The sequence below is a fragment of the Carlito syrichta genome, unplaced genomic scaffold (genome assembly GCF_000164805.1).
Source record: "Carlito syrichta isolate Samal-C Ts95f unplaced genomic scaffold, Tarsius_syrichta-2.0.1 Scaffold304726, whole genome shotgun sequence".
Lineage (NCBI taxonomy): Eukaryota > Metazoa > Chordata > Mammalia > Primates > Tarsiidae > Carlito > Carlito syrichta.
In genome coordinates this window covers 253510-281186 of record NW_007248822.1, presented here as the reverse complement: position 1 = coordinate 281186, position 27677 = coordinate 253510, and the positions used below count along the sequence as shown (strand labels likewise).

The window sequence follows — 27677 nt, the reverse complement described above, 5'->3', positions numbered from 1 at the left end:
ATGAGAAGAGAGAGTGTGTGCTGGCCCCTGGGCTCATAAGAATTTGAAGGGAAAGGCTGGCTCCCATGACACGTGTGGTTCCAGAAGTCCCCCAAACCATGCTGATCCATACAGAAGTCCCCCAGACCAGGATGACCCAGAGGCTGATTCCCAAACCATGCTTTGGAAATGCTGCCTACACACATGTGGTGAAATGAGTGATCACCACTCACAGGAGCCTGAGGCTGGGGCAGCATCGTGGGACCACTCAGAGATCTGGACCAGCAAGGGCACTGGCCCAGCAGAGGACAGAGATGTAGTTGCCTGTGCTAAGACCATTTTTCAAAAGTGCCACTGTGTGGTAAGGGACAAAGCAAAGGGAGCTCCAAATCTTCCTCACATTTGGAGGCAGGACAGTTGGGGAACAAGGGAGGCAGATTGCAAGAGACAGAGAGAGGCTACCTTCTAACAAATGTGTGCAAGGGGTGCCTTGAGTGTGATTTTTACTTAAAATTGATCATTCCAGAGTAAGAGACGTGACTACAGTTGTACCCCAAGCCAGAGGGGCAAACTGTGTGAGCTGTACTTCATTTGTTCCTCCAGAGCCTTGAGTGCCACACCGCCTCTGACCTCATTAGGTATTGGCTCCAACACAGATCTTAAGCTCTGAGAGGGAAGGGTCCCATCTTGGGTTGTTAGTATTTTCCCCAACAGAGCCTACATGGTGTCTCAGCCATAGTATGTACTAAATAAATGTTTGCAGGTTGAGTTGGAAGCAAGTTGAATTGAATTAAACACACCTAAGGCAAAATGTCACCAAAATGTGTACCTTCACTTCATTAGTTCACAGTCACATCCTTGGGGTGGGACCAGAGACAGGCATTAGGTTTCCTCTGTGTATATTTCAACCTGTTTGGCCCTGGTGACCTGCAAAATTCGTTCTGATCAGGTCATGGAGCCTGAACAGTTATAGATGAAGATATCAAGGCCCTGAGGGCAAACAGCAGGCTGACCCCATCACTCCAAGTGACCCGAATTTCTATTCTTAGCTGTGCTCACTGACCCTCATAACCTAAACCAAATCTCTTCTCACCTTTTTCTCACATCTGGTTCAGTGTTCTTAAAACAGGAATAAGCATAGCAATCCTCCTCCTATCTCATGGAAATGGAGACTTTTAGAACAGGAAGGTCACTTAGCCCCAAAGCTTCACACTATTAAGAAGAAAACTAGCCAGGCTCGGTGGCTAAGCCTGTAATCCCGCGCTTTGGGAGGCTGAGGTGAGTGGACTGCCTGAGCCCTGGGCTTGAGACTCGCCTGGGCAACTTGGTGAGACCTCATCTCTACAATCAAAAAAAATTAGCCACGTGTGGTAGCACACGCCTGTAGTTCCGGCTACTCGGAAGGTTGAGGCAGAAGGATAGCTGGAGCCCAGTGGATCGAGGCTGTGGTGGCTGGTAGCAGCCACTGCACTCCAGTCTGGGCAACAGAGTGAGACTCCAACTCAAAAAAAACCCCCCAAAAATAAAGAAGGAAACTGAGGCACGGGCACAATTAGAATTCAGATCTGATGTCTCTTCAAATTTCACCATGGAAATTAGTTTGTTTTCGTTTTTGTTTTGAGTTGGAGTCTCACTCTGTCGCCCAGGCTGGAGTACAGTGGCACACTCACAGCTACAGCAGTCTCGACCTCCAGGCTCGGGTGATCCTTCCACCTCAGTCTCCTAAGTAGCTGGGACTACAAGCATGTGCCACCATGCCAGGCTGATTTTTTGATTAATTATAGAGACGAGGTCTCGCCATGTTGCCCATGGTCTTGAACTCCTGGGCTTAAGCAATCTTCTCACCTTAGCCTACCAAAGTGCTGAGATTACAAGCATGAGCCACCACGCCTGGCTGGAAATGTGTTCTTGATCACCAGACACAGAGTGAGATGCTTCAGGTGCCTGTGGCCCTGAGGATATGGTTGAAAAGTTCCAGGCTCTGCTTGGTGCTCCCACCCCTAAGTCCAAGTAGGTGACAACTTCACAGGTACCTGTACAACCTCCCACACCTCCTTCCCCTTGGGTCTCTCCTCTCTACCTCCAGCCAGAGTGATTCCACATCAACCTGTCTCTTCAGCTCAGACTCTGGGCTAGAATAAGCTAGTCCCTGTTTATGACCAACACATTTATGGAAGCATTTAGGGCTCTTTCCCATGGCTTGATGTGTATGTCTGTGAACCATTTCTAAATTACTCATGAGTCCCTAATCCTTCTCCTTCCATTTTCAGGTCTTCTATCCTTTGCTAAGGAGGCAGATCTGAAAAGCTGAGGAAGGTTCCCAGAAGTCAAGGAGCCTGGGAGCAGAAGACTCTCTGCTAATAGGGTCTTCAGGCTATGGTTCCCATGTTTCCCCAGAGCTCCATGACCCCTCCTGAGCTCCTCTAGGATCTTCTGAAGGTGACAACTCTCAATCTGAGATACGGTCATGGAGGAGCCATCAAAATGACACAGGGAAAACTGACACATTCCTGAAAGAGGCTGAACTCTGTACTGAAGCCAGGGGCAAAATATAACAGAGACTTAAATCAATTCAAACAGAGATTCCCAAATCTTTAAAGTAAAAACACCTGATTTGTCATGTTGCGTTACGAGAAAGTTGCAGATTAAAAGGGGTGGAAATAGAGCCCGAATGTCAACCCACAAAGCCAGCACCAGTGGGCTGTGAACAGTGTCACTCTGTCCCAAATAATCAAAGAATCACTGACCTGCCCTCACACCCTGCTTGCCTGTGCTGCCAAATAGCCAGACACCCACGACACCCACGACATACGAAGACTCATACTGTGTGATCCCCACTAATGGGTAAGGAATCAGGTTTCAAATGACAGGAACTGGGAAAATGCATTCTGTCAGTTTCCCAAAATTTTTCTGAGGGTAATAAATTAATCATTCTGGGGCTCAAATGCAGAAACAAACTCTACAATATTGATTCTTTTTCTTTTTTTCACCAACACACCTGAGTGGGAAGACATACACCATCAGCAACAGTGCCTAGCCACACAGCAGCTTTTTAACTCTCTGTAAAGACTCACTGCTTTACAAGGTACCATTTTATATGTGTGGGAACAGCTGGTGTGACTTTTATGTAGCAATTGCTAGTGGTTTGTTGACATTGCCTTTATAGTCAGATGACAATAAGACCACACTTATTGGGCCAGGTACAATGCTTAGGACTTTATATATGTAATCGAATACATAAAACAGCCCTCTATTAGTGCTATATTTCCATATTACAGAGAGAAAACTAAGGCTTGGGAGAACTTGGATAATTTACCCAAAGACCATACAATTAGCAAGCAGCAATCCTGGGGTTCACCCCAGGTTATGTTTTCCCGCCATATCAGAATACCTTCCATGCTTTGAGACAGTCCCAAGAAGCCTCTCCACTTCTTAGCATAATAAAGTGAAGCGGTAATCAGAAATTTCCATGCATTCAAATGTATCAGTCTAAATGGTCTACATCCTCAAGACCTTCCCAAGGTCCAATACTAATCATCAGTCACCTTGCTGTCTAGAGTCTCCCAGTCGCTAGTTTCCCAGATCTGTTTGTTAGAAGTCTTAGGGTCTTAGGGTCTGCTGGAGGTTATCTTGGAGGTGGCCTTCAGGAGACAGAGGGAGGCCAAGGTGGATGTAGAGAGGGTGGAATTCTGGTCCCAAATCTCCCAAGAATTGAATCAGTATTTTGGGGGATTTTTTTTTGAGTGAGAGTCTCACTCTATCACCCAGCCTGGAGTGCAGTAGCAAGCTCACGGTCACCCCAGTGTCAACCTCCTGGGTTCCAGCAATCCTTCCACCTCAGTCTTCCAAGTAGCCGGAACTACAGGAGGGCTACCACACCCATCTAATTTTTTTTTTATTTTTTAGAGACAAGGTCTTGCCAAGTTGCCCAGGCTGGTCTCGAACCTGCAGGCTCAGGCAATCCACTTGCCTTGACCTCCCAAAGTGCTGGGATTATAGGCTGAGCCATGGCCAAATCAGTCTTATATATTGAACCTCTGTGTGACATTTGATTGTGGAGAGAAAAAAAGGGTGGGGGAATCTTAGTTCTTCAGGAAGTCTGAAAAACATTGCCCTGGTGGAGGCACTTCCACAGGCCAGGTATCCTTGCAGGGCCCAGGTTGGCCTTGAGAGCCTGAGGGTGCTCAAGTGACAACCTGCTGATAAGTGTGCAACTGCTTCCTCACACAAACCCACCACTCATTCATGTCACTGGCTGTGACCGTGGACTTCACAGAGGGAAAGACACTGCTGACAGCATAGAAAACATACAAATGAGTAAGTTCAAGATTACCTGGCACAGCAGCTGCCGTGGAATCTGTAGAAATACAGGAACGGGAAGTCCAGGACGCTGAAGAGATCGCCTGAGGGGCACAGCAAGGGTGAAACAATGACCCACATGGCCCCACACGCCCCTGTTCCCCACTTCCCTAGGAGACACAAGGTAAGGGGCTTCAGCACAGCAAATGCCTGGCATTGAACTCACTCTGGCATTCCTAGGGATTCTGTTTTCGGCATTGTCTTATAATGAAAATAACAGGATAGAGCATGCCTTGTGCAGGGCCCTGTGCGAAAAGCTTTATGTATTTATCTCTTTCCACCCTCATAACAACTCTGTGAGGTTCTATTATCCCCATTCCAACTGGCATTCAGAGAAGTTGAGAGACATGTCTAAGATTGCACAACTCAAAAACTAGGATCTCTCCTCTTTACCAGGCAGCTGTTCCTGCAAAAGGGAGCATGCAGCAAAAAAACAATCTTTTTTTTTTTTAAAGAGTCTTTTCTTCTTGGTCATTGTTTTGTTAAGCACTGGCCAGGCCATGTATTCTTTGAGCTATGGCTGCCATGTTTTCTTAGCTTTGGTCTCCTTCCCTACCTTGGAGAGGTGAATCTCTTCTCTCTCACTTCTTTCTAAATAAACTATATTTTCCAATTTAAAAAAAAGCATTTTCTTCTTTTCTGACTTATATCTAAAAGAAGGTATTGAATGTATTGCCCTGACAGCTTTTTCATTTTCATGTTTAATTACTGCACAAAGCGGGCAGGGGCTAGACCAACTATGCATACTCATGTCAGTTTGAGGTCCAAAGGGAACATTTACTTCTCGTGAAGTAAGCTCATTCTTTTAGTTCTACTTGGTGCAAGAGGAAATAATCACACATATTGGCTGCTTCCCTCTCTGGAATTTGAACTTGGTCACAAACAAGAAGCCTGGAGATTAAAAAAGCAGAAAGCCTTCCAAAAATGTCCAGAGAAAAGGAATTAAGCATTTCCACAGCAGATAGCTTAATCCTTCCAAATCTGGAATTTCTGAACCCCTGGAGCCTGGGCCTCCAGGCCCCTGGGCCTTGGCCTGTCTCTCGGTTTTGGGGGAGCTGGAAGGAGAGAGTTGATTTACCTAAGTGTTCACAGTATATTCAACGTGCAGTGGTACACACAGGTATTGTTCCCTTCACCACTGCACCTGCTAATCAAGTTTCAGAACAAAAGACACAACCGTCTTCTATGCATTCTTGGAGACCTAAATGATCTCAAAGGACTCAACAACCTATTGGAAAAGAAAGTTCTGAATTCTATTTCTCTGGAGGATTTTTAATCCTGACTGTTATTCCCTCCCTCCTTCCCTTCCACATTTGCAGAGACAAGGTCTCACTATACTGTCCAAGCTAGTCTTGAACTCCTGGCCTCAGCCTCCCAAAGTGCTGGGATTATAAGCATGAGCCACCACGCCCAGCTCATGACTATCATTTTTCTTTGTTTGTTTCATTGGTGCATGTGTGTGTGTTTCACTAAAAGGAGAGGGTTTCTTGGGATCTGGTTTTTGCGTCCCCCAACAAGAGGTTAAGAGTTCTTGTTGTCTTTCTGCCTTGATTCCACTGAATATCGCTGCTGTGTCATCAGGACCTCTGCTGATGCAGGGAACTTATGAATGACGTCAGCCTGCCTCCTACTGCATGAAGAGCATGGATATATTCTGAAGTCCCCTGCCCCACAGAAGTGACAGCTGAGGTAACCCTGGGGATGCTGTACCTAGAGAGTGGCCAGAGCCCTGGTTTGGGCAGGTGGAGGGGAGAATTTGTTCTGTCTCTTGGGCAGCTGTGGGTTCTTGGCCCCTTCCCAATTGTGAGAGAAACTGTAGCCAGTCAGCGTGCTAATGAGGAGCGGCAGAGAGGGAGATCAAGGACCTCCAGGACCCTGAGACTCCCCGGGCTGTGCCCCCTCCCAGCACTCAGCCTTTTATCAGAAGCACTCCACAGGGGTGAACTGGACTCAAGGCATGTTGCCAACTTTTATGCCCTCCCCCCAGGCTTTGGAGGGGTCTAAGGAGCAGAGAAGTGGTCAGAGGAAGTCTGGAAGGAGGAAAATAAAGAAACGATCATAATCCTAGGGAATTTACCACTTAGACAACAACCCCTACCTAAATCCCAAAAACGGATTCCATGACTTGCTGAGAAAGAAATAATAAGAGAATGGCTTGCCCTTACCTCTGAGCCGTTTCTAAAACCTTCACATAGTTTTCACACGGTACTCAGCTGACTTTCGTACCTGTCCCTCCTCCTAAAAGGATCAAGTTCTTGACAGCAAGGAGTCTGTTTCACTCATCACTGTACCCACTGTGTTGCAGCACCATCTCCAACATACCAGCGCTATCAACTTGAGATTATCTAAAAGACTTGGCTCTCTTTTGCTTTCCAGTTGGCTATGTGGTTCTCAGTTCCGAGTCAACCTCAAATATTTATTCCCCTTTGATGCCTTCAATCTCCCTTCTCTTTTACCCAAAGAGCACTGTTTAACCGAGAGGGCGCACAGCAACCCCTACACAGCGAATGTGAGTGACTGTGCTAAAAATATCCCGGAAGAGGTTGCAGCGGGTGGCCAGCCGGCCCCAACCGCATGTGAACTCGATCCAAGAGCCTAAAAAAATGTGTAAAGATGCTCACCAGACAACACTCCTGCACCATCTAGTGCAGGACTGCACAATGTAAGCAATTAAGTGGCTAAAGAGTTGTAAACTTGTGTGGTGGCAACAATAAGCAGCTTATACATAAAGTCTGACTTGAGCCCTCACCATTGTGTTCCACAGTTAAAATTCTGCTGACTCTGAGTAAAGCAGTGAATTCCATTTCTCTGAAGATTACGGAGCATGAAATTGCCACGGTGAAAAGCGTGGTACAGTAGTACCACATTCAAGATGAACTGATATTTGAACACGAAGAAAATGTCCTCTCACATTTCCCCTCTCAGAGCTGACAGGGAAACGGCAGGTCAGTTCCAGGGAACTGCCTGCTTTGTCTCACACATGAGCAACAGACACACCAGGTAACACGGTTACTTCTGGAGCAGATTCCTGTGAGTCCCCCACTCCTCTGGTCCCTTTAAATTCTCTCTCTCTTAAACACTATGGCCAAGGGGCCTCAGACAAGTTGGAAGTGCAAACTCTTCTCTAATACTGCTTAAGACAGTGAGAGGGAAAAGGTGGTATTCGTCTCAAGGAAGGTTCCAAGATTCTTGGAGCCTTGACATGAACTGTGAGGTCAAAAGGCTAGAAAGGAGGTGGATTTTACCTGCCATGCAGCAAACCCTGTGGTGAGGCCCACGCCCAGGGCATGGAGACTGATCAGCAACCTGATTCCTACCACCACTGCCTAGTGCATCCCAAAGCTGCACCTGCAAGAGAGCTCATCTTTCTAGTCACTTGGGAGTGAGTAAGAGGGAACCTCAGGCAAAGCACTATCCCTTACACACCCCACTAGAATGGTTAAAATAAAACTGACAACATCAAAAACTGGTGAGGGTGTGGAGCAACTGGAACTCTTATACACTGCTGTGGGAGTGCAAAATGGTACACTTTGGAAAACTGGCACTTTCTTAGAAAGTTAAATATACACCTATTCTAAGACTTAGTAATCCTACTCCTAGGTACTCAAGAGACATGAAAGTATAAGTCCACAAAAAGTCTCCTGTAAGAATGTTCATAGCTGCGTTTTGGCTATTCATAATAGCCACAAGCTGGGAACAGCCAAGGTGAGTACCAACAGGTGGACGGATAACCAAAATGTGGCATGTGCACACAACATAGCCCTACTCTACAGCACAAAGGAACAAACTCATGATATATACAATTCATTCACGATATGAATGAATCTCTAAACACAATGCTGAAGGTAAGAGGAAGACACAAAAATACTGATGAATCTGCTTATACAAGGCCGGAGAATAGACAGAAATCATGAGTGGCAATAAAAAATCAGATCAAGCCGGGCTCGGTGGCTCAGCCTGTAATCCCGCGCCTTTGGGAGGCTGAGGTGAGTGGATTGCCTGAGCTCGCGGGTTCGAGACTCACCTGGGCAGGCGAGACCTCATCTCTACAATAAATCAAAAAATCAGCCGGGCGTGGTAGCGCATGCCTGTAATTCCGGCTACTTGGAAGGCTGAGGCGGAAGGATCGCCAGAGCCCAGCAGGTCGAGGCTGCGGTGGCCGGGAGTGGCCACTGCACTCCAGTCTGGGTGACAATGAGACTCCAACTCAAAAAATAAATAAAAATAAATAAAAATAAAAATAAAATGTAGTATTATAAAAAAAAAAAAAAAAAAAAATCAGATCAGTAAAGGCATCCATGTTGGTGAGAGGCAATGACTAAGAAGGGCATGAGGAAACTTTCTGCAGTGACAGAAATGTTCCACATCTTGACAGGGGTGTGAGTCACACGAGTATGCACATTTGCCAAAAGTGAACAAGCTGTACATTTAACATATGTGTATTTCATATATGCAAATTATATCTCAATTTAAAATTTTTAAAAAGTACTACCAAATAGCTAAGACACAAGTAACAAAAAAAAGGGGTAAGAAGAAATTTTTAAAAATTGAGCCTTGCCTTAAAATGTTAGGAAGTATCAACAGATTTTTCAAAACAAACTGTACTCACAGAGCCTAACTCTCCCGTGTGTCTTTTTTTTTCCAGCTGGGTCTCACTCTGTTGCCCAGGCTGGAGTGCAGTAGCATGATCATGGCTCACCGCAGCCTCCAAATCCTGAACTCAATTGATTGTCCCACCCCAGCCTCAGAGTAGGCTGGGACTACAGGCACACACCATCATGACTGAGTTTTTTTTTTTAATCTGTAGAGACAAGGTCTTACTATGTTCCCAAGCTAGTCTCAAACTCCTAGGTTCAAGCAATCCTCCCACCTCAGCCTCCCAAAGTGCTGGGATTCCAGCCTAAAAAAAGTCTTAAGGTTACTCAGGGAGGGAGCCAAGGGAAGTTCCAATCATTCAGAGTCAATGTTCTTCCCATCACACTCCACTAAGCCACAAGGAGCACTACCAATAAAATGTGTATTTTCAGCCATGCCACACACAGATATTATTGTTTTATCTTTGGCATCAACTTCAAAGCCTTTCAAGGTAAAACCAAACCAAACAAAAAAACACGATGGAATAGAGTACTTTGGGTAATTCCTGAATGTGAAAAGCAACTTTGGAGTAACTGAGGCAGCAACAGGTGAAGATAACTTTTAAAAATTATCTTTATTCTGGAACTATGAAAATTGGACAGTGACATAATACAAATTCATATAATGATGTCAGCAAGAAATAGGGTGAGCCCCATTATAAAGTGGGCAAAAGATATGAATAGACATTTCTCAAAAGAAGACATACGGACAGCCAACAGAAACATGAAAACACGCTCAGCCTCACTAGTCATCAAAGAAATGCAAATTAAAACCACACTGAGATACCACCTAACTCCAATCAGGATGGCCATCATCAATAAATCAAAAAACACTGGGCGCAGGGGCTCATACCTATAATCCTAGCACTTTGGGAGGCTGAAGTGAGAGGACTGCCTGAGCCTGAGGGTTTGAGACTAATGTAGGCAAATTGGCAAGACCTCATCTCTACAATAAGTCAAAAAAGTACCTGGGCATGGTAATGCATGTCTATTGTTCCAGCTACTTGAAAGGCTGAGGTGGAAGGATCGCCTGAGCAGGTCGAGGCTGTGGTGGTTGGGAGCATGCCACTGCCCTCCAGCCTGGATGACAGAGTGAGACTCTAACTCAAAAAAAAAAAAAAAAAAAAAAAAAAAGCCCTAAAAACAACAGATGCTGAAGAGGATGCAGGGGAAAGGGAACACTTCTACACTGTTGGTAGGAGTGTAAACTAATACAACCTCTATGGAAAACAGTGTGGCAATTCCTAAAAGTTCTAAAAATCGATCTTCCATACAACCCCGCAATCCCCCTACTGGGAATATACCCAGAGGAACTCAAATCACTCTATAAAAAAGATATCTGCACACGTATGTTTATTGCAGCATTGTTCACAATAGTAAAAACATGGAATCAACCGTGCTGCCCATTGAAAGAGAACTGGATTTTAAAAATGTGGTACATATACACAACGAAATATTATATAGCCATAAAGAAGGACAAAATTATGAACGTCACAGCAACTTGGATGGACTTAGAGTCTATAATACTGAGTGATCTATCACAGAAACAAAGAACTGAGTATCACATGTTCTCACTCATTAATGGATCTTGAACAATTATCATAATACTTTAAGAAAAGGATTGGCAGTAGTGGGAAACTGCTGGTGGAGGAGGGGCGGGATTAGCAATAGTGAGAATCTGCCTGGGGAGGGTGTGCACACCTCATCAACAAGGGTACCTACATGATGAACATTAGTATACCTGAATTGCAGCCCACATATTTAAAATAAAAATTTTTTAAAAGAAAAGATATAGAGTGACTGTGAACTTTTCCACCAAATCCTCTGGTGCTGGAACTGACAGGCAATTCTGGACACTTGGAAAAGAAATTTTCGAAGGGGACAAAACAAGCAGCGGTTTACCCGGCAGGTAACAGCCCTGTCTACATATCTGCAATTGCACCCGATGAAACACAGACAGTGACATTCAAGAGGGAATAAGAGGCCAGGCATGGTGGCTCACGTCTGTAATCCCAGCACTTTGGGAGGCAGAAGCAAGAGGATTACCTGATCCCAGGGGTTCGAGACCAGCCTGGGCAACTTGGATAGACCTCCTTCTAAAAACAAAAAGAGGGAATAAGAATACATTCCTGGGCAGTCAATCCATAACAGGTCATCAGGAGCAGTTTCAAATATGTGGGCCATTTCTGACCTCTCAGTTTGACATCCTGAGAGGCAGACATGTTTTCTTAGGAAACGTTTCTCAGAGACATGCCCAGTGTATTGAATGGGCAACACAAAACAAACAAAACCCATTTGAGAGGCATTTACCTGTAGGATGCGACGCAAACGCCAGGAACACCACACTGCAAAAGACACAGCAAAGTCGTCAAGGTTCCCCAGCACAAAAACACCCATATGCGCCCACCCATTTTACCTGGAATAGTTACATCTACCTAAACACACATGATTACGTTGCCTAGTCCCATCCTGCCTAAATACATCACCATAGAAGGAGTGAGAATCTCTTGAAATGGCTCATGCTTTGGCAAGAGGATTGCCTCTTGAGACAGAGTGAGAATCCACGCTCCACCTGAGGGCTCTGTGTGTCACTTCTCTTGGCTGACCCTATTGTCATGCTCACCGAATCTCCCAAGAGTATCTGTAAGCCAAACAAAGGCTGCGGTGGCTGGGATCATGCCACTGCTCTCCAGCCTGGGTGACAGAGACTCCAACTCAACCCCCCCCCAAAACTCAAAAAACAACAGATGTTGAAGAGGATGCAGGGAAAAGAGAACACCTCTACACTTGGGAGTGTAAATTAATACAGTCTCTGTGGAAAACAGTTTGGCAATTCCTAAAAGATCTAAAAATCAACCTTCCACACGACCCCATAATCCCCCTACTGGGAATATACCCGGAAGAACTCAATTACAAAGAGGATGTAACTATAAACTAGCTGTTGGGTGGGAACAAAGTATGCTTTTGCCACAAAGTTAGCTGCACAGAAATAGTTAAACTTCCAAAAGGCTAGCCCACAAATTAATCCATCCCACCCACTGTGAGGCTGAAAACTACCTGGACCGATTTCCAAGAGCTGCCACAGAGGAAGAATGAAAAGGAAAACCAGCAGGAGTTCCTTTGATGTGAGCCACACCATCCTTGGCACCCTCCCATCGTCCTCTCCGGAAACCTCTCCCATTCCCCTGTACACTGTGCAGTGTCCTCATGCCGCCAAAGCCTACTGCAGTGGGCCCAGTCTCACCCCTGGTATCCTCTTCCATCAAAACTCCACGCCACCAGGCACAGTGGCTCACACCTGTAACCCCAGCACTTTGGAAGGCTGAGGAGGGAGGACTGCTTGAGCCCAGGAGTTCGAGACCAGCCTGGGCAACATAGTGAGACTTTGTCCCTACAAAAATAAAAAAAATAAGCCAGGCATGGTGGCATGCACCTGTAGTCCCAGCTACTTGGGAGACTGAGAAGGAAGGATTGCCTGAGCCAAGGAGGTTGAGGCTGCGGTGTGCCATGGAGCGTGCCACTACCCTCCAGTCTAGATGACAGAGTAAGATCCCGATTCAAAAAAACAAAAACAAAAAACAAAACAGAAAGTTCCACGCCACCAGGCAGTTCATCTAGTTAGAGGCTGGCAATAAAACACATTATTTAAGTATGAGAGGGAAGGAATTTTTTTTTTTTTTTTTTTGAGTTGGAGTCTCACTGTGTCGCCTGGACTGGAGTGCAGTGGCCGCTCCCGGCCACCGCAGCCTCGACCTGCTGGGCTCCGGCGATCCTTCTGCCTCAGCCTTCCAAGTAGCCAGAATTACAGGCATGCGCTACCACGCCCGGCTGATTTTTTGATTTATTGCAGAGATGAGCTCTCGCTGCCCAGGCGGGTCTCGAACCCACGGGCTCAGGCAATCCATTCACCTCCGCCTCCCAAAGGTGCGAGATTACAGGCTGAGCCACCGAGCCCAGCTTGGGAAGGAATTTTTTAAGTGCTGGATGATCTCCTCTGGTTCTAAACCCTGGCTGCATATCAGAGTAGCACTGAGATCTGGCTTAAATCAGAATCTCTCAGGGCACAGTGCAGGCATCCGTTGTTTTACCTGGTTATGGCTCCAGTGGCTATACAGTACACTGAGCTGGCCACAGTGGCTCACACCTATAATTCCAGCACTTTGGAAGCCTGATGCAAGAGGACTGTCTGAGACCAGGAGTTCAAGGCCAGCCTGGGCAACGTGACAAGACCTCATCTCTATAAAAAATTAGCCAGGCGTGGTGGTGCCTGCCTGTAGTTCCAGCTACTTGGAAGGCTGAGGTGGAAGGATCGCCTGAGCCCAACAGGTCGAGGCTGTGGTGGCCATGAGCATGTCACTACACTCCAGCCTGGGTGACAGAGTGAGATTCCGACTCAAAAAAACTGTAATAGTAAAATAAAGTACACAAGGATTGCAAGCCACTGCTAGGGACCACTGGTGGTGGCATCAGAGGCAGTCGTGGGCAGGGAAACCTGAACCATCTCCGTGTCTCTCAGGTTCCTCTTCTGCTCTTCCTTGAAGGCACAGGTTCTCCGATGGCCCCGGAGCCACAGCAGTGTGGACAGAGGCCGAAGGATGGGGGTGAGAGAGAAGGCGATAGAGAGGAGCCACATGTCCAGTCATTCAGAAGTCACAGGTTTGTAAGACAGCGTTTGTATATAGCTGTAAAAACGCATGCCCTACTGGTGACACTGGAGATGGTGTAATGGTTCATCCTTAGTAGGGGCTCAGAAAGTCTCTGCTTGCTATCTCGGTTTCCTTTGGAAAACACACACCCTGAACATAAGCCATTATTTTTTCTCCCTAGATTCCTTTTGGCTATAACTTTAGGAGAAGTTAGTGCTCTGATGGTTGGATATGGGGCCTCTTTCCATCCCCAAATATCTCCCAGGGCCTACTGTGGTACCTCCAATCCCAGTATCAGAAGCACCCCCGCAAAGGGTGACTTAAAATAAAATATTACGGGGTAAAGAGAAGAAATCATTACATGAAATAAATGGTTTTCTAATCCCTTTTGTAACTTTGCAAATATAGTGTTAAACCACTCCTCACTCATACTGGAGGAGACCATTCAGCACTTCAAAGAAAAATGTCCCTCTCAGATAACACGCTTTATTCCTAACCTCTAGCTAGATCAGCTGCCTGGCGGCATGGAGTTTTGATAGAAGAGAGTGCCGAGAGTGAGACTGGGTCTACTGCAGTGGGTTTCGGTGGCATGAAGACACTGCACAGGGTGTAAGGGGATGAGAGAGGTTTCCAGAAAGGATGATGGGAAGATGTCAGGGATGGTGTGGCTCACGTCAAAAGAATGTTCCTGTCAGTTCTTCTTTTCATCCTTCTCCTTCTGTGGTACTCTGTACTTTGAGCTCCGTGGGGGGCAAGAACCACTTTGACAGACGTATAGCAGGTGCTCAAGGTTTTCTGAATTGCAATTAATCACCTCTAGGTGTATGTCGGTGGGAATATGTTTGAAGAGAAATATAGATTTTTTTAAAGTAAGTACACTCTTGCCTGGGCACGAGGGTGGCTCACACCCATCAGCCCAGGCTGAGGTAGAAGGATTGCTGGAGCCCAGGAGTTTGAGAGCATAGACAACATAGCCAGACCTTGTCTCTAACCTCTCCCCCCCATAAAAAAAAAATAGCTAGGCATGATGGTGTATGCCTGTAGTAAAAGAAAAATGTAGCTTGAAGTTCCTTATAGTTCTTTATCTTTTTTTTTTTTTAAGAGACAGGGTCCTACTCTAACACCCAGGTTGGAGTGCAGTGATACAATCATGGCTCACTACAGCCTTGAACTCCCGGGCTCAAACAAGCCTCTGTTCTCAACCTCCCGAATAGCTGAGACTACAGGTGCATATGCTGGTTAATTTTTTTAAATTTTGTGTAGAGATGGGGTTTCACTATGTTGCCCAGGCTGGTCTCAAACTCCTGGCCTCAAGCAATCCTCCTGCCTAGGCTTCCCAAAGTGGAAGTCCCTATATAAATTACATGCATACTCTAATGAGAAAATTATACAAATATAAGAGGCAGATCATGCCAGATAAACAACAGATTTCTTAAAATCAAATCATTCAATAAATATTTATTGAGGCTGGGTGTAGTGGATCACACCTGTAATCCCAGCACTTTGGGAAGCAGAGGCATGAGGCTCACCTGAGCTCAGAGGTTCGAGACCAGTCTGAGCAACATAGCGAGACCTCATCTCTACAATAAATCAAAAAATTAGTCAGGCGTGGTGGTACATGTCTGTAGTTCCAGCTGCTTGGAAGGCTGAGGTGGAAGGATCGCCTGAGCCCCGCAGGTTGAGGTTGCGGTGGCTATAAGCGTGCCACTGCACTCCAGCCTGGGCAACAGAGTGAGACTCTGATTTAAAAATAAGTAAATAAATAAATATTTATTGAGTGTTTAATATATGCCAGGTACTATTCTTGTACCTGGAAGTACAGTAGTTATCAAAATAGAAAACATCCCTATGTTCACAGAAAACAAAATGGGAAAATATGATGAAACTATAATCTCTACATACTAAACTCCAATATACATTTTTTTGTTTTACTAAGTCATACCCTAAAAAGAATACCTGTCTATTCCCCTTGGAGATAGATACACACACAGACACACACACACACACGCACGCGCACACACACACACACACACACACACACACACACACACATCTGCAAAATAAAGAAGTGGCATGTGAACAGGTAACACTAGGGTAATTTTCTACTTAATAGACTGGGAGAGACTAGAGTCTGCCTTATATGAAAAAGAAATGATGCTCCTGGAACATTCCCTAATATTCACTCTGTGAATATATACTGAATAATTTTCAAAATGCAGATAAAAGCCACACTTGCTTTTAGAAGTTCCACTTAATTTCAGCCCTATATATAAATATCCTCATGCCCGGTGAAGGAGCAGGGACAAGAGGCAGAGGACACAACTGGCTTGGGTCACAGAGGCTCACTGTCCATGTCCCATATTCCTTTGCTACTTGATGTAACTATACTTTCTGTGGAGAAAAAGAACTGCCTCAAGTGCCCGATGCGTCATGGAAACACTTGAAACACCCAACAGCCTTCTTGCATTTTCAGAAAAGTCTCTTGAAAGCCAGCTGGTGGGTCAGAGCAGAGTGGAAATAATGATCATCCTCTGTTGGGTATAAAAGACGCCCACAACCATGTTTGGGGTGAATCTTGCTTTCAAAAAGGCATTTTAATAAATACCAAGATAGCTACAGCTCTATCTGCAAATGCACAACTCATCGTTGAGCTGAGTCATGTCCTCCAGAAACCAGCATGACCAAACCCTGAGGCACATCTCGAACCTTGGTCCTCTTTACTGAACGTCACTGCATTAGGCCAACTTTGGTTCCCAGCAGTAAATCTCACTTTGTTTCTCAATCAGGTGCCTGTAGCATGGTCTGGGATGACTCACACCCAAGCTCTTCTATTTACCAGGTCCATCTCTGCTTGGCTTGCTTTTAGAAGTTCATTCATCATTTGCAAGGGTACAAACAGAAGCCCATATACCATATTTAAAAGTTACAGGCTAGACACGGTGGCTCACACCTGTAATCCCAGAATTTTGGGAGGCCAAGGTGGGAGGATTACTTGAGATCAGAAGTTCAAGACTAGCCTGGGTAACATAGCAAGATCTCACCTCTACAAAAAAAATCAAAAAATCAGCCAGTCATGGTGGCACACATCTATAGTCCAAGTTACTCAGGAGGCTGACGCAGAAGGATCACATGAGCTCAGGAGGTCGAGGCTGCAAAGAGCCATAATCATGCCACTGCACTTCAGCCTGGGCAACAGAGTGAGGCCCTGACTCAAAAAAAATTCTAAATCAAGCTTCAAACTTGATCCTACCTTAACAAATATGAGTATACATTCAAAACACTCTGCCATCTAGATTAAAATTTAGAGTTTGGCAGGCGGGGGGCAGGCACATAACATCACTAAAGATACCTGATTCTAAACCAAGGGAAGTGAGGAACAGTGGGAGGCCCAAACTTCACCTGCATGCAGATTACCTATGCACCTAATTCTGACTTATACTCTACATCTTTATAATAAAAGAAAGAAAAACAAATAAAAATAAAATGTAGAATTCTTGGACTTCTGGTGCTTCTTGCAGAATGTGGCAACAGAGGGCAGCCTCTGGCTCCCAGCTGCCAATGCACACCCTTCTCTCTCCACCCCATCCTTCAACTCAAGGGACACCTGAGCCCACTAGGCTAGGCTCCACCTACGCCCTCTCCCACTAACATTCTTTTTTGGACACTCCTTGTTGGGAATGAGCCGCAAAGACAGACTCAGGGAAGGGAGTGGCCCTCCCAGTTCAGGGTCCATCAGAGGTCCCTCTTGCTCAGGCTAAGGGAAGGACTACTCTTTGGTTTCCTCAACTCTGGTCATCTCACAAGTTGCCTTCCTAGCATGCACACTGGCTCAGAAATCTTTAATCAAAACAATATTGGAAAATAAAAATTTTTAAAATATAGATTATATTTTACCTGAAGATATAGTTTAAGTACTGCTGGTCAATGTCACTAAGAAATGAGAGAGAAAAGAAAGATGAAACAAGTGAAATAATAAAAGTGTTTAAAATAACATAAAATAGTCATCATCTTCTATTAGTCAATTCTATCTCTCTACTTAAGTTATTACTTTTATAACTGTCAATAAGTGGAAGAAGGGTGTTTTATATTCTAAACCAGTTCCTGGTTCTTTTTTTTAGAAGCATGTCCTAGTTGAGGGCGATCATACATTTTCACCTGTGGTCCACTGTCTTCATGGGTACATTTGCCACTTTCAAAGGAGGGTCAACTACCTCAGACCACTGTACTGGCTTCCAGGGCTACAATATTTAACCAATAAAAATACATGGTGCTCAAATCCATTTGAACTTCAGATAAAGCTCAAATCCATTTGAATTTCAGATAAAGCGTAACGCTTTCGTGTAAGTACTGTATGTTCCAAATATTGCATGGGACATACCTAAACAAACAAACAAAAATATTCGCTGCTTATCTGAAATTCAAATGTTACTGGGCATCCTGTATTTTATCTGGCAACTCCACTGGCTTCTCACTGCAAAAACACTTTATCAAAAGAACAAAAGGTGCTGTAGGGAGTGAAAGCCCATGTTCTCAGAGGTGTGACCTTCTCTCAAGATTCTTCCCTTCAGACCCTTCCTTTGTAGGCCTTCAGCACACGCCCAAGCCCAGAGGCCAGCCGGCCAGTCTAGGGACTCTGACCTCTCAGCTCCAGGCCTAAATTATCATCTTTTTTCATTTACATTCACCAAGGCTGTTCCATTGACTGCCAGCAACAAAGGCTTCATTATACCCAAGAACAGGGCTAGGAACTGGGGAGACTTCTGAGTCTAAACTGAGTCAAGTCAGGAAGGAGTCGGGAAACAAGAATAAAGCACTGTTCCCTGGAGCGGGATGTAAACAGCTAGGGCCCAAGACAGTCATCACAAACATTTCATTAGAATGTCATTTAAGTGGTGCCCCTGAAGGAAGGAGACTTCCATGCCTCCTCACACATCTCTGAGGCTGACACGTTACAGGTGTTGATGGGCCCAGTCCGGAGTGGCCCAAGCAGCAAGAGGAGAGACTTTGAAGATTAAGTCCTCGGCCTTCACCACAACCCAGACCTGCAGTCTATTTTCCTCCCTAAGACTACAGATAAGCAGCACTAACCATATAACTTGAAATAAAATCTCACGATATCACGGGTCATCACGGGTCTTATCCCTTACCTTTAACAAAACAACAGCTCACCAAACATTAAGAGTTTACCTTAAGGCGCTGGGTTTCTGGGACTTCTGTAGAATTTTATAAGTCCCTGAAAATGAAGGAACATGTGTCACGAATCATGGCATTCTGCTCAAAGAGCTCCCTGAATTTCCTGGAAAACCCAAAATCCACATGGAGAAGGGCCCCAAAGGTGCGGCTGCTGGTCCCTTTACCCTGTCACACAGCTGACAGGAGGAAACCAACAATATTTGGATGGTTTCAAGAGTGTGAGTTCCATACTCCTTCATGACAATGCAGTCAGTCCTTCCAGTGGCCCACAGAGAGTGCTGGGCAGGGAAAGCGTCATGCCAAGGAAGGAAGCAATTGACAGGAAGGCTTTACTTCCTTTACATGATGCATGTGAGAAAGAGAAACATCCCTGAATTTCTGAACATTTCTGAACTGTGTTAACAAAGTCAGGGCTGCATTTCTTTTTCTTTCTTTTTTTGAGTCAAAGTCTCACTCTGCACCCAGGCTGGAGTGCAGTGACACAATCACGGCTACCACAGCCTCAACTTCCTGGGCTCAGGCGATCCTTCCACCTTAGCCTTCCAAGTAGCTGGAGCTCCAGGTACATGACACCACACCCAGCTAATTTATTTGATTTGCTGTAGAGACAAGGTCTCACCAAGTTGCCCACGCTGGTCTCGAAACCCTGGACTCAGGCAATCCTCTCACCTCTGCCTCCCAAAGTGTTAGGATTACAGCCGTGAGCCACCGTGCTTAGTTGAGGGCACTATTTTCCCCCCAAGACTACAGATAAGCAGCACTAACCACACAATTTGAAATAAAATCAGATGGTTCTTTCATTCCACCAACTTGACTTTTTTTAGTCTACTACTGAAAGTAAATGTTTTGACATGAGCTTCTAAATATCCTCCCACTATTTTCAGAGACCAGCCACATGCCACAAGCTGACTCGAGCACCCCCGAGACATGATGACTTAATGTTTGTTATGAAAAAGAGGGAACTACATTGGAAATGGAAACATTTGAGGAAAACTCCAAAAAGAAAATGAAGGAACGACCATTTAATTTTAACCTTGACACCTTGAATTTAATTTGCCTGTTGTCTGGGGCCACTAAAAGTGGATACACAATAAGGTCTAAGTAATCAAGCTCAATTATTTAAGGAAGCATTCTTTTAAAACTTACCTACACAGAATAAGTGAATTACAGCCCAAAAATATCCATCTGGATCAAACTGGAAACAGGATTCAAAAAAGAAAAAAATGGCAATAAGTACAGGCAAACAGGACCCAGTGTGGCAATTGGAAACCCTCATCGCCAATGAGTGTCTAAGCAAGGGCTCCCAGACAGGACTTTGGGGCCTCAGTCAGTCCCTCAGGCCCCCTTATCCCATCACCTACAACCTCTTCCTAGCAGAACTCTGCCTCCAGCAGTCCCTTGCCATCACACTGCCATCATGCCGTGCTCAAATCCCAACTCACACCACCTAGGACCTCCATGATAAGCCCGTCAACTCTTCAGCTGCATCTCCAGACCTCCCCATGCCCATCAAAGAAGACTGGCACTCCCCCAAGCACGAACGTGTCCCCCTGTAACTCAGCCGAGGGGACTCCCTCTGCTCCTTCCCTTACTATTCTCCACAGACTATTATCCGACACACTCAATTTCTTCTCTTTTTTCACAATTTTTAATCTTTTTTTTAATTGTAAAGATGTGGGATACAATTCAGGGTTAGGGATACAAATGCTCATTACGCAGGTACCCTTGTTGATGAGGGGTGCCCCTCCCTCTCTAGGCAGACTCCCACTACTGCCAATCCTGCTTCCCCATCCCCCTCCCAGCAGTTTCTCATTACTGCCAATCCTTTTCTTAAAGTATTATGATAATTGTTCAAGGTCTGCTTATGAGTGAATATGTGATGCTCATTTCTTTGTTTCTGTAAAAGATCATTCAGTATTATAGATTCTAAGTCCATCCAGGTCGCTGTGAAGTTCCTGATTCTGTTCTTCTTTATGGCTGCGTAATATTCCACTGTGTATATGTACCACATTTTTTTGATCCAGTCCTCTTTTGATGGGCAACACGGTTGGTTCCATGTTCTTGCTACTGTGAACAATGCTGCAATAAGCATACATGCGCAGGTATCTTTTTTATAGAGTGATTTGAGTTCTGCTGGGTATATTCCCAATAGGGGGATTGCAGGGTAGTATGGAAGGTCGATTCTGAGATCTTTTAGGAATCGCCATGCTGTTTTCCACAGAGGCTGTACTAGTTTACACTCCCACCGGCAGTGTAGAAGTGTTCCCTTTTCGCCGCATCCTCTCCAGCATCTGCTGTTTTTTGAGTTATTGATGATGGCCATCCTCGCTGGAGCTAGGTGGTATCTCAGTGTGGTTTTAATTTGCATTTCTTTGATGACTAGTGAGGCTGAGCATGTTTTCATGTATCTGTTGGCTGCTCATACATCTTCTCTTGAGAACTGTCTATTGATATCTTTTGCCCACTTTGTAAGGGGGGGCTGTTTGTTTTTTCCTATTTGGCACATTTGAGTTCCTTGTAGATCTTAGATGTTAGGCCTCTGTCAGACATACAGTTGGCAAAAATATAGTCTGTGGGGCATCTCCCTGCTCTCTTGATAGTTTCTTTGGCTTCGCAGAAGAATTTCTTCTTTATTCTTTGTTTATCTGTCTCTGTCTCCACCTGCCCTTCTCTGGACTATAAATTCCAGGAGGCCAGGAATTAGAACAGGGAAAGCTACACAGCAGCTGCTCAATAAAGTCATATCACAAAATACTCATGACACTCCAGGGCTCTGCCCTCGCCTGCTTTCTACTCCAGCTAACTCCTCCTCATCCTTCCAGATTAAAGTCCAGTAAGCAGAGCCTGGTCCTAGCATCAAAGGGATCTGGACTAAATGCTAAACCCCCCACTTATTTGTTAGCTGGTGACCTTTCGGGCCTCTTTACCCTGTAGCGATGAAATGAAGATAATAATAGTCCCTACCCTTTCAGTGATGTGAGATTTTAAATAAAGCACTTCCAGCCTTGGCACTGAGCCTGGCACACAGCAGGTGCCCTGTCATTGTTAGCTTTTCCTACCTCCTGAGTCTCCAAGCCTTCCTAGGTACTTCAGAGCACCCCAGACCTCCAGGACAGAGCCCTGGTCTCCCCGTCTTAGAATGACCTGATTACTCATCTGTTTCCCTCCCCTTTGATCCAAATAGACTCTGACTTCTACCTGGGCAAAGTCTAATCTTCTTTGTGTCCCCAGAGCCTGACACTTGGTAGGGACTAATGACACCAGGAGAGTAAAGGAGAGAGGGAAACCCAGAAATGAGATGATGACTGGGGGTGAGGGCCGGGGTGGGTCCTCAGTGTCTCATATAGAAAACTCAACTTCGGTGGGAGAGTGGGGAGGAGAAAGAAAAGAAAACTCAACTTTGGCAAAAAATAATAAAATGAACATCACTTGGGATGAGAGGAAAAGTCAGCCTCAATGCCTGAAGCTGGGACACCTTGGACACTGGCCTGCAGGTTCAGCAGGTGCATACAGACGACAGACTGCACCCAGAGCTCTGTAGCCTCGGAGAGAAGGCAGAGGCCTTGGGAAGAGGTGTTGGCCGGGCTAAGAGCTACCCAGGCTGACAGCTTTGGAATGCTTTTGCATAGGACAGGTTAACCTGATTCTAAAGGGACGACTAGGAAATTCTGGTCATGCACACAGGCTTTAGAGAATAAAGATACTTTGAAGGCAAAATGAGTTCACCTGGACTTACCTGGGAGTCGTTGAAGGGAAGGCATCCTGCTGCAGCCAGGAGGAAGAGGGCACTGCGGAGAGGGAGATAAAACACTGAGGCTCCACCTTTCAACATCAAAGAGTTTCCTGAGTGTGAAGGTTGAAACGCATCCATGGGAGTTTGGATGAGGCAAAGAGCCTGTGAGATCAACCAGTACCCCTGTACATCCTTTGAGAGCCTGACTCCCAACGTCATTTTCACTGATGTGCTCCACTGATAGCCAGATATTTCCTTCTCAGGGCCTAAGCTAGCCATTTCCCAGAGTCAGGCGTTTGCAGGACATCTGCAAAACCACAGCTGGCTCACTCGAGAAAAATAGCATGCCTGTGAAATATCTACTAAAAGGAGATTTTTCTCAACTACACATCCCCAAAAATACACCAGTGGAGAGCTAGGCAATCAGATCACAAATATACCAGTTACAAAAATGAAAACACCAAGGAAAGCACATTAAAATCCTTTGTGCACCACCATAAGCAAATTATCAAGCTTAGTATCTCTGAGAATGGGACAGATCGACATCATGTACCTCTCAATATAATATACTCAAAGGGACACATCCTCACCCAGGCAGGATTCCTGCCAAAAATTACAGAACCCAAATTGAATCATGAGGACACACTGAGACAAATCCAAATTTAGGGACAGCCCACAAAACAGGCCTATCCTCTTCAAAATGTGAAGGCAATGAAAGACAGTGAAAAGCTGAAGAACTGTTACAGATTAAAGGACATAAAAGAGACATGACAGCTCTGGGATAAAAATTGCTATAAAAGACAATACTGGGATAACTGGCAAAATTTGAACATGGACTCAATATTAGCTAATAGTATCATATCTGGCCAGGCGCAGTGTCTCACACCCGTAATCTCAGCACTTAGGGAGGTTGGGGCTAGGGGATCACTTGAGCCTAGGAGTTTGAGACCAGTCTGGGCAACATAGTGAGACCTCATCTCTACAAAAAATAAAAAAAATTAGTCGGGTGTGGTGGCACACGCTTGTAGTCCCAGCTACTCAGGAGGATGGGGTGGAAGGATTACCTGAGCCCAGGAGGTCGAGGCTGCTGTGAGCAGTGATCATGTGCCACTGTACTCCAGCCTGAGTGACAGAATGAGACCACGACTCAAAAAAAGAAGGGAAAAAGAAACACAGATAGATGGTATCATATCAGATGTTAATTTTCTAAATTTAACAGTTACCGTTTGATTACATAAGGGATTGTTGTTTCTTGGAGATACATTTTTAAGTATGCAGGAGAGTCATGATCTCTGCAACTTATTCTCAAATGGTTCAGAAAAAAGAAGAGTAAGAATAATATTACATTACTATATATTTTGTGTGATATTCACATGGGTTTATGTGTGCATATGCACCCACTGTATGCAACCATGTATCCACTGGAGTTTGGATGAGGCAAAGATTCCATGGGTCAACCCCATTCCCCTGTTCATCCTCTGAGAATCTGACTGCCTATATCATTTTCTTTTTTTTTTTTTTTGAGTTGGAGTCTCACTCTGTCACCCAGACTGAAGTGCAGTGGCCACTCCCGGCCACTGCAGCCTCGACCTGCTGGGCTCCGGCGATCCTTCCGCCTCAGCCTTCTGAGTAGCCGGAATTACAGGCGCGCGCTACCACACCCGGCTAATTTTTTGATTTTATTGTAGCGATGAGGTCTCGCCTGCCCAGGTGGGTCTCGAACCCACAGGCTCAGGCAATCCACTCACCTCAGCCTCCCAAAAGCACGGGATTACAGGCTGAGCCACCGAGCCTGGCGCCTATGTCATTTTCAGTGATGTGCTCTACTGATAATCAGTTACTGAATTCAGTGTATAGACGCCAAATACAGCATTTTCACTTTCAGGGGACTTTGTCATATATCATTATATACATGCTCTATATACATGTTAATATGTGTTCTATATACATAGAGAATTCTATACAGAGTCTATATGTTTTATATATACAGTAAGTCCCCTTCATACAAACAAATTCTGTTCTGAGAGTGCATTCATAAGTCTAATTTGTTCATAAGTCCAACAAAGTTAACCTAGGTACCCAAATAACACAATCAGCTATATAATATTGTACTGCAATAGGTTTATGATATACTACTGGACTACTGTACTCTAAGGCACACAAAAGCACAACCACTTGTAGAGGATGCATGCATGTGACAATGTATGCCAGATATGTGAACTAACTTATGTGATCGGACACACGAACATGTTTGCATCTTTGAAAGTTCGCATAAGGGTACCCACACTTTACCTGTATGATGACCATGTATGTACCTAGAGCTCATTTGTACCCCACATTTTAAAAGTAAAATAATTTTTTAAAAAAAGAAGGTTCACTAAATTTAAAAAAAAATTCACAATTTGAAGGTTTGTATGTATGGGACTTACCGTATACACACATATATCATAGATACATAACATACAACAACCTGGTACTTATCATCTCAGTACATCTTAGTACACTAAAACGGTGATGCTAGTCGATTCTGACAGTTCTCACTGCTATAACCACATGTTGTTGTCTACTGCTCTGGGTGGACTAGCACAGCTGGCTGGGCCAAAGGCAGGAGGATTGACATGGAGGAACCCTTGGAGCTGGGGACCGCAGCCTTGGGAAGATCAGGACATCCTGAGGCTTGGGACACTTCTCTACTCCAGTCCACCCTACTCCTCTAGGCTTGCCACCTTTCAAGGCACACACACAAGGCACACACACAAATGACCTGGAGAAGAATCCAAAGCACAGTGGGGTGGGGGAAGGGAGACTGTCCTCCTGGGACTGCACAGGAATCGGAGAACCCTGATGGGTTTGGCGTCTACCTGTAGTGAAAGGCTTCACTGAATGCTAGACACTTCCCCATCCACAGGGATACACATTAGCGATGCCCTCCAACAGACAGAGGTTGGGGAAGACAGGACACTCGGGTGAGGCAGCTACCTGGTTTCCCACCATACTTGGCCTTGAACAAGACCTTGATGACATCAGGTGTTAGTAGGCTCTCATAATGCCTCTCCTTAACACCTGCCAATCTCCTTTTAAACAAGAAGAGGAATCCTGAGGTTTTGTCTTCTCTTTCGAGTTGCAGCTTATAATAAGGGCAAAAAAGGGGCAAGGGGATTGGATGAAAGCCTGGATATATCTGAAACAAAAATCCTCAATTTATTTATTTATTTAAGCATCTCGGTTGGTTTTCTAGCTACAGGACTGAGCTTCCTAGCTACTGCAGCGGAAGCAGGAATTAGTCAGAGCACAAAGCACCCAGGTAAGAATTAGAGTGCTGGAGGGAGAGGGATTTACATGAAAGCTGGCCCAGTTCACACTCTGGCTAAGGAAACTGAGGCACAGAGGATGATGAAGGTTGCCCAAACTCAGTTTGCTGTGTCCCAGGACCATAATTCAGATCCCAGGACTCACAAGCAAGTGACTTTTCCAACATGGAAAATCTAAAGGCCCAATAAACAGCAAATATTATTTTTAAAATTTTAAGTTGTTGCCATGTTTTTCCTTTTTGGTCCCCATCAGCATTCCACAACTGTTAGTGAAGTTTTGGGCATCAATGACTGAAATCTAGCATGGGTTGCTCTTGTTTATTTTCCCCTAAAGAATAAAATATTTCTGAAAAAAAAAGAGACATAGGAAATTTTAGGATAAGCACAAATTAGGAATATATATGTCAGCCCCCAGAGTACGAATCTTCAACAAACTTTGGCTTATCATCAAGACAAGATGAGGTTAAATCTTATATTAGGCTTGTTGGGTTTTTTGGGGTTTGTTTGTTGTTGTTTTTTTTGAGTTGGGGTCTCACTCTATTGCCTTGACTAGAGTGCAGCGGCACGATCATGGCTCACCACAGCCTCAAACTCATTGGCTCAGGTGATCCTTCCACCTCAGCCTCCAGAGTAGCTGGGACTACAGGCGCTTACCACCACGCTCAGCTAATGTTATGATTTTTTGTAGAGACAAGGTCTCATTATGTTGCCCAGGCTGGTCTCAAACTCCTGGGCTTAAGCAATACTCCTACCTCAGTCTCCCAAAGTGCTGAGATGACAGGCGTGAGACACCCACTGTGCCCAGCCCATATTAGAGTTTTTTGGTTTTTTTTTAACTTACCTACAGATCTTTGCAGGAGATGTTTTCTGTATGAAAGGAAAGAAACTTATAATTAGACTTTTAAAACTCTTTTTTATTCCCCTTAAAAGAAAACATTTAGATCAAGGGGCAAATAAATTATAAGTACGTTTACTAGGGGCTTAACAGCTGCTGCACTTAAGTATTTATTGAGGCTTTTTCTGCTTGGACCAAATGAAGGATGACTCAGAGTTCCAGATTGAGTCACTTTGGCAAAGCACTTTCACCATTTGAACCATGTTTACCCATGAAAAACATGTCTTCAACAATCTTACACACCTAGAAAAGGAGAGAAAAACTGATGCAACCTGTATTAAAAAGCAATTAAGCTCCATTCAACTTCTGTTCAAGCTCTGTCTCTTTAAATAGTCCTTTCATTAATACAGTTCTGACTCTGAGCGGGCCTATAAATTATCCTATGATGTGAAAATTAAGAAACAGAAAAAAGAGAAGGGTTATTTTACTCCCCCTGGAAAGAAGAAAAAAAAAAAAAAAAGAGGCAGGTGGGGGAAGGGGATATAGACTTGGCATTTAAAGCTCCCTGAAACGAAGAAATTCTAAATTGGACTCTACCCTTTATCAAATCTTTTTAATTATTCTGAGAACTAATCAGTACAGGGAGTAACACAGATTTTTCTTTTTCATTTTTTTTTTTTTATTCAGAGTCTTGCTCTGTCACTCAGGCTAGAGTGCAGTGGCACCCTCACAGCTACCACAGCCTCGAGCTGCTGGGCTCATGCGATTCTTCTGTCTCAGCCTTCCAAGTAGCTGAAACTACAGGCATGCATCATCATGCCTGGCTAGTTTTTAAAAATGTATTGTAGAGACGAGGTCTCACAAAGTTGCCCAGGCTAATCTGGAACCCCTGGGCTCAGTCAATCCTCTCACCTCCGCCTCAGCCAAAGTGTTGGGATTACAGGTGTGAGCCACCACGCCCAGACCAGATTTTTAAACATTTGATAG

The 27677-nt window shown here is 44.8% G+C and overlaps 1 protein-coding gene across 1 annotated transcript in view; it reads right to left on the bottom strand.

Annotated features, from left to right (window-relative positions):
* The window catches only part of TMEM241 (transmembrane protein 241), a 149414-nt gene that overhangs the window by 58855 nt on the left and 62882 nt on the right, over positions 1–27677 (bottom strand). The window contains exons 6-12 of the mRNA XM_008060775.2: positions 26697–26722; positions 22548–22599; positions 19958–20006; positions 18806–18851; positions 17513–17548; positions 11283–11317; positions 4313–4382 (exon numbers count right to left, since the gene is read on the bottom strand). Coding sequence (XP_008058966.1) covers positions 4313–4382; positions 11283–11317; positions 17513–17548; positions 18806–18851; positions 19958–20006; positions 22548–22599; positions 26697–26722 — 314 coding nt within the window. The remainder of the gene's footprint in view (positions 1–4312; positions 4383–11282; positions 11318–17512; positions 17549–18805; positions 18852–19957; positions 20007–22547; positions 22600–26696; positions 26723–27677) is intronic.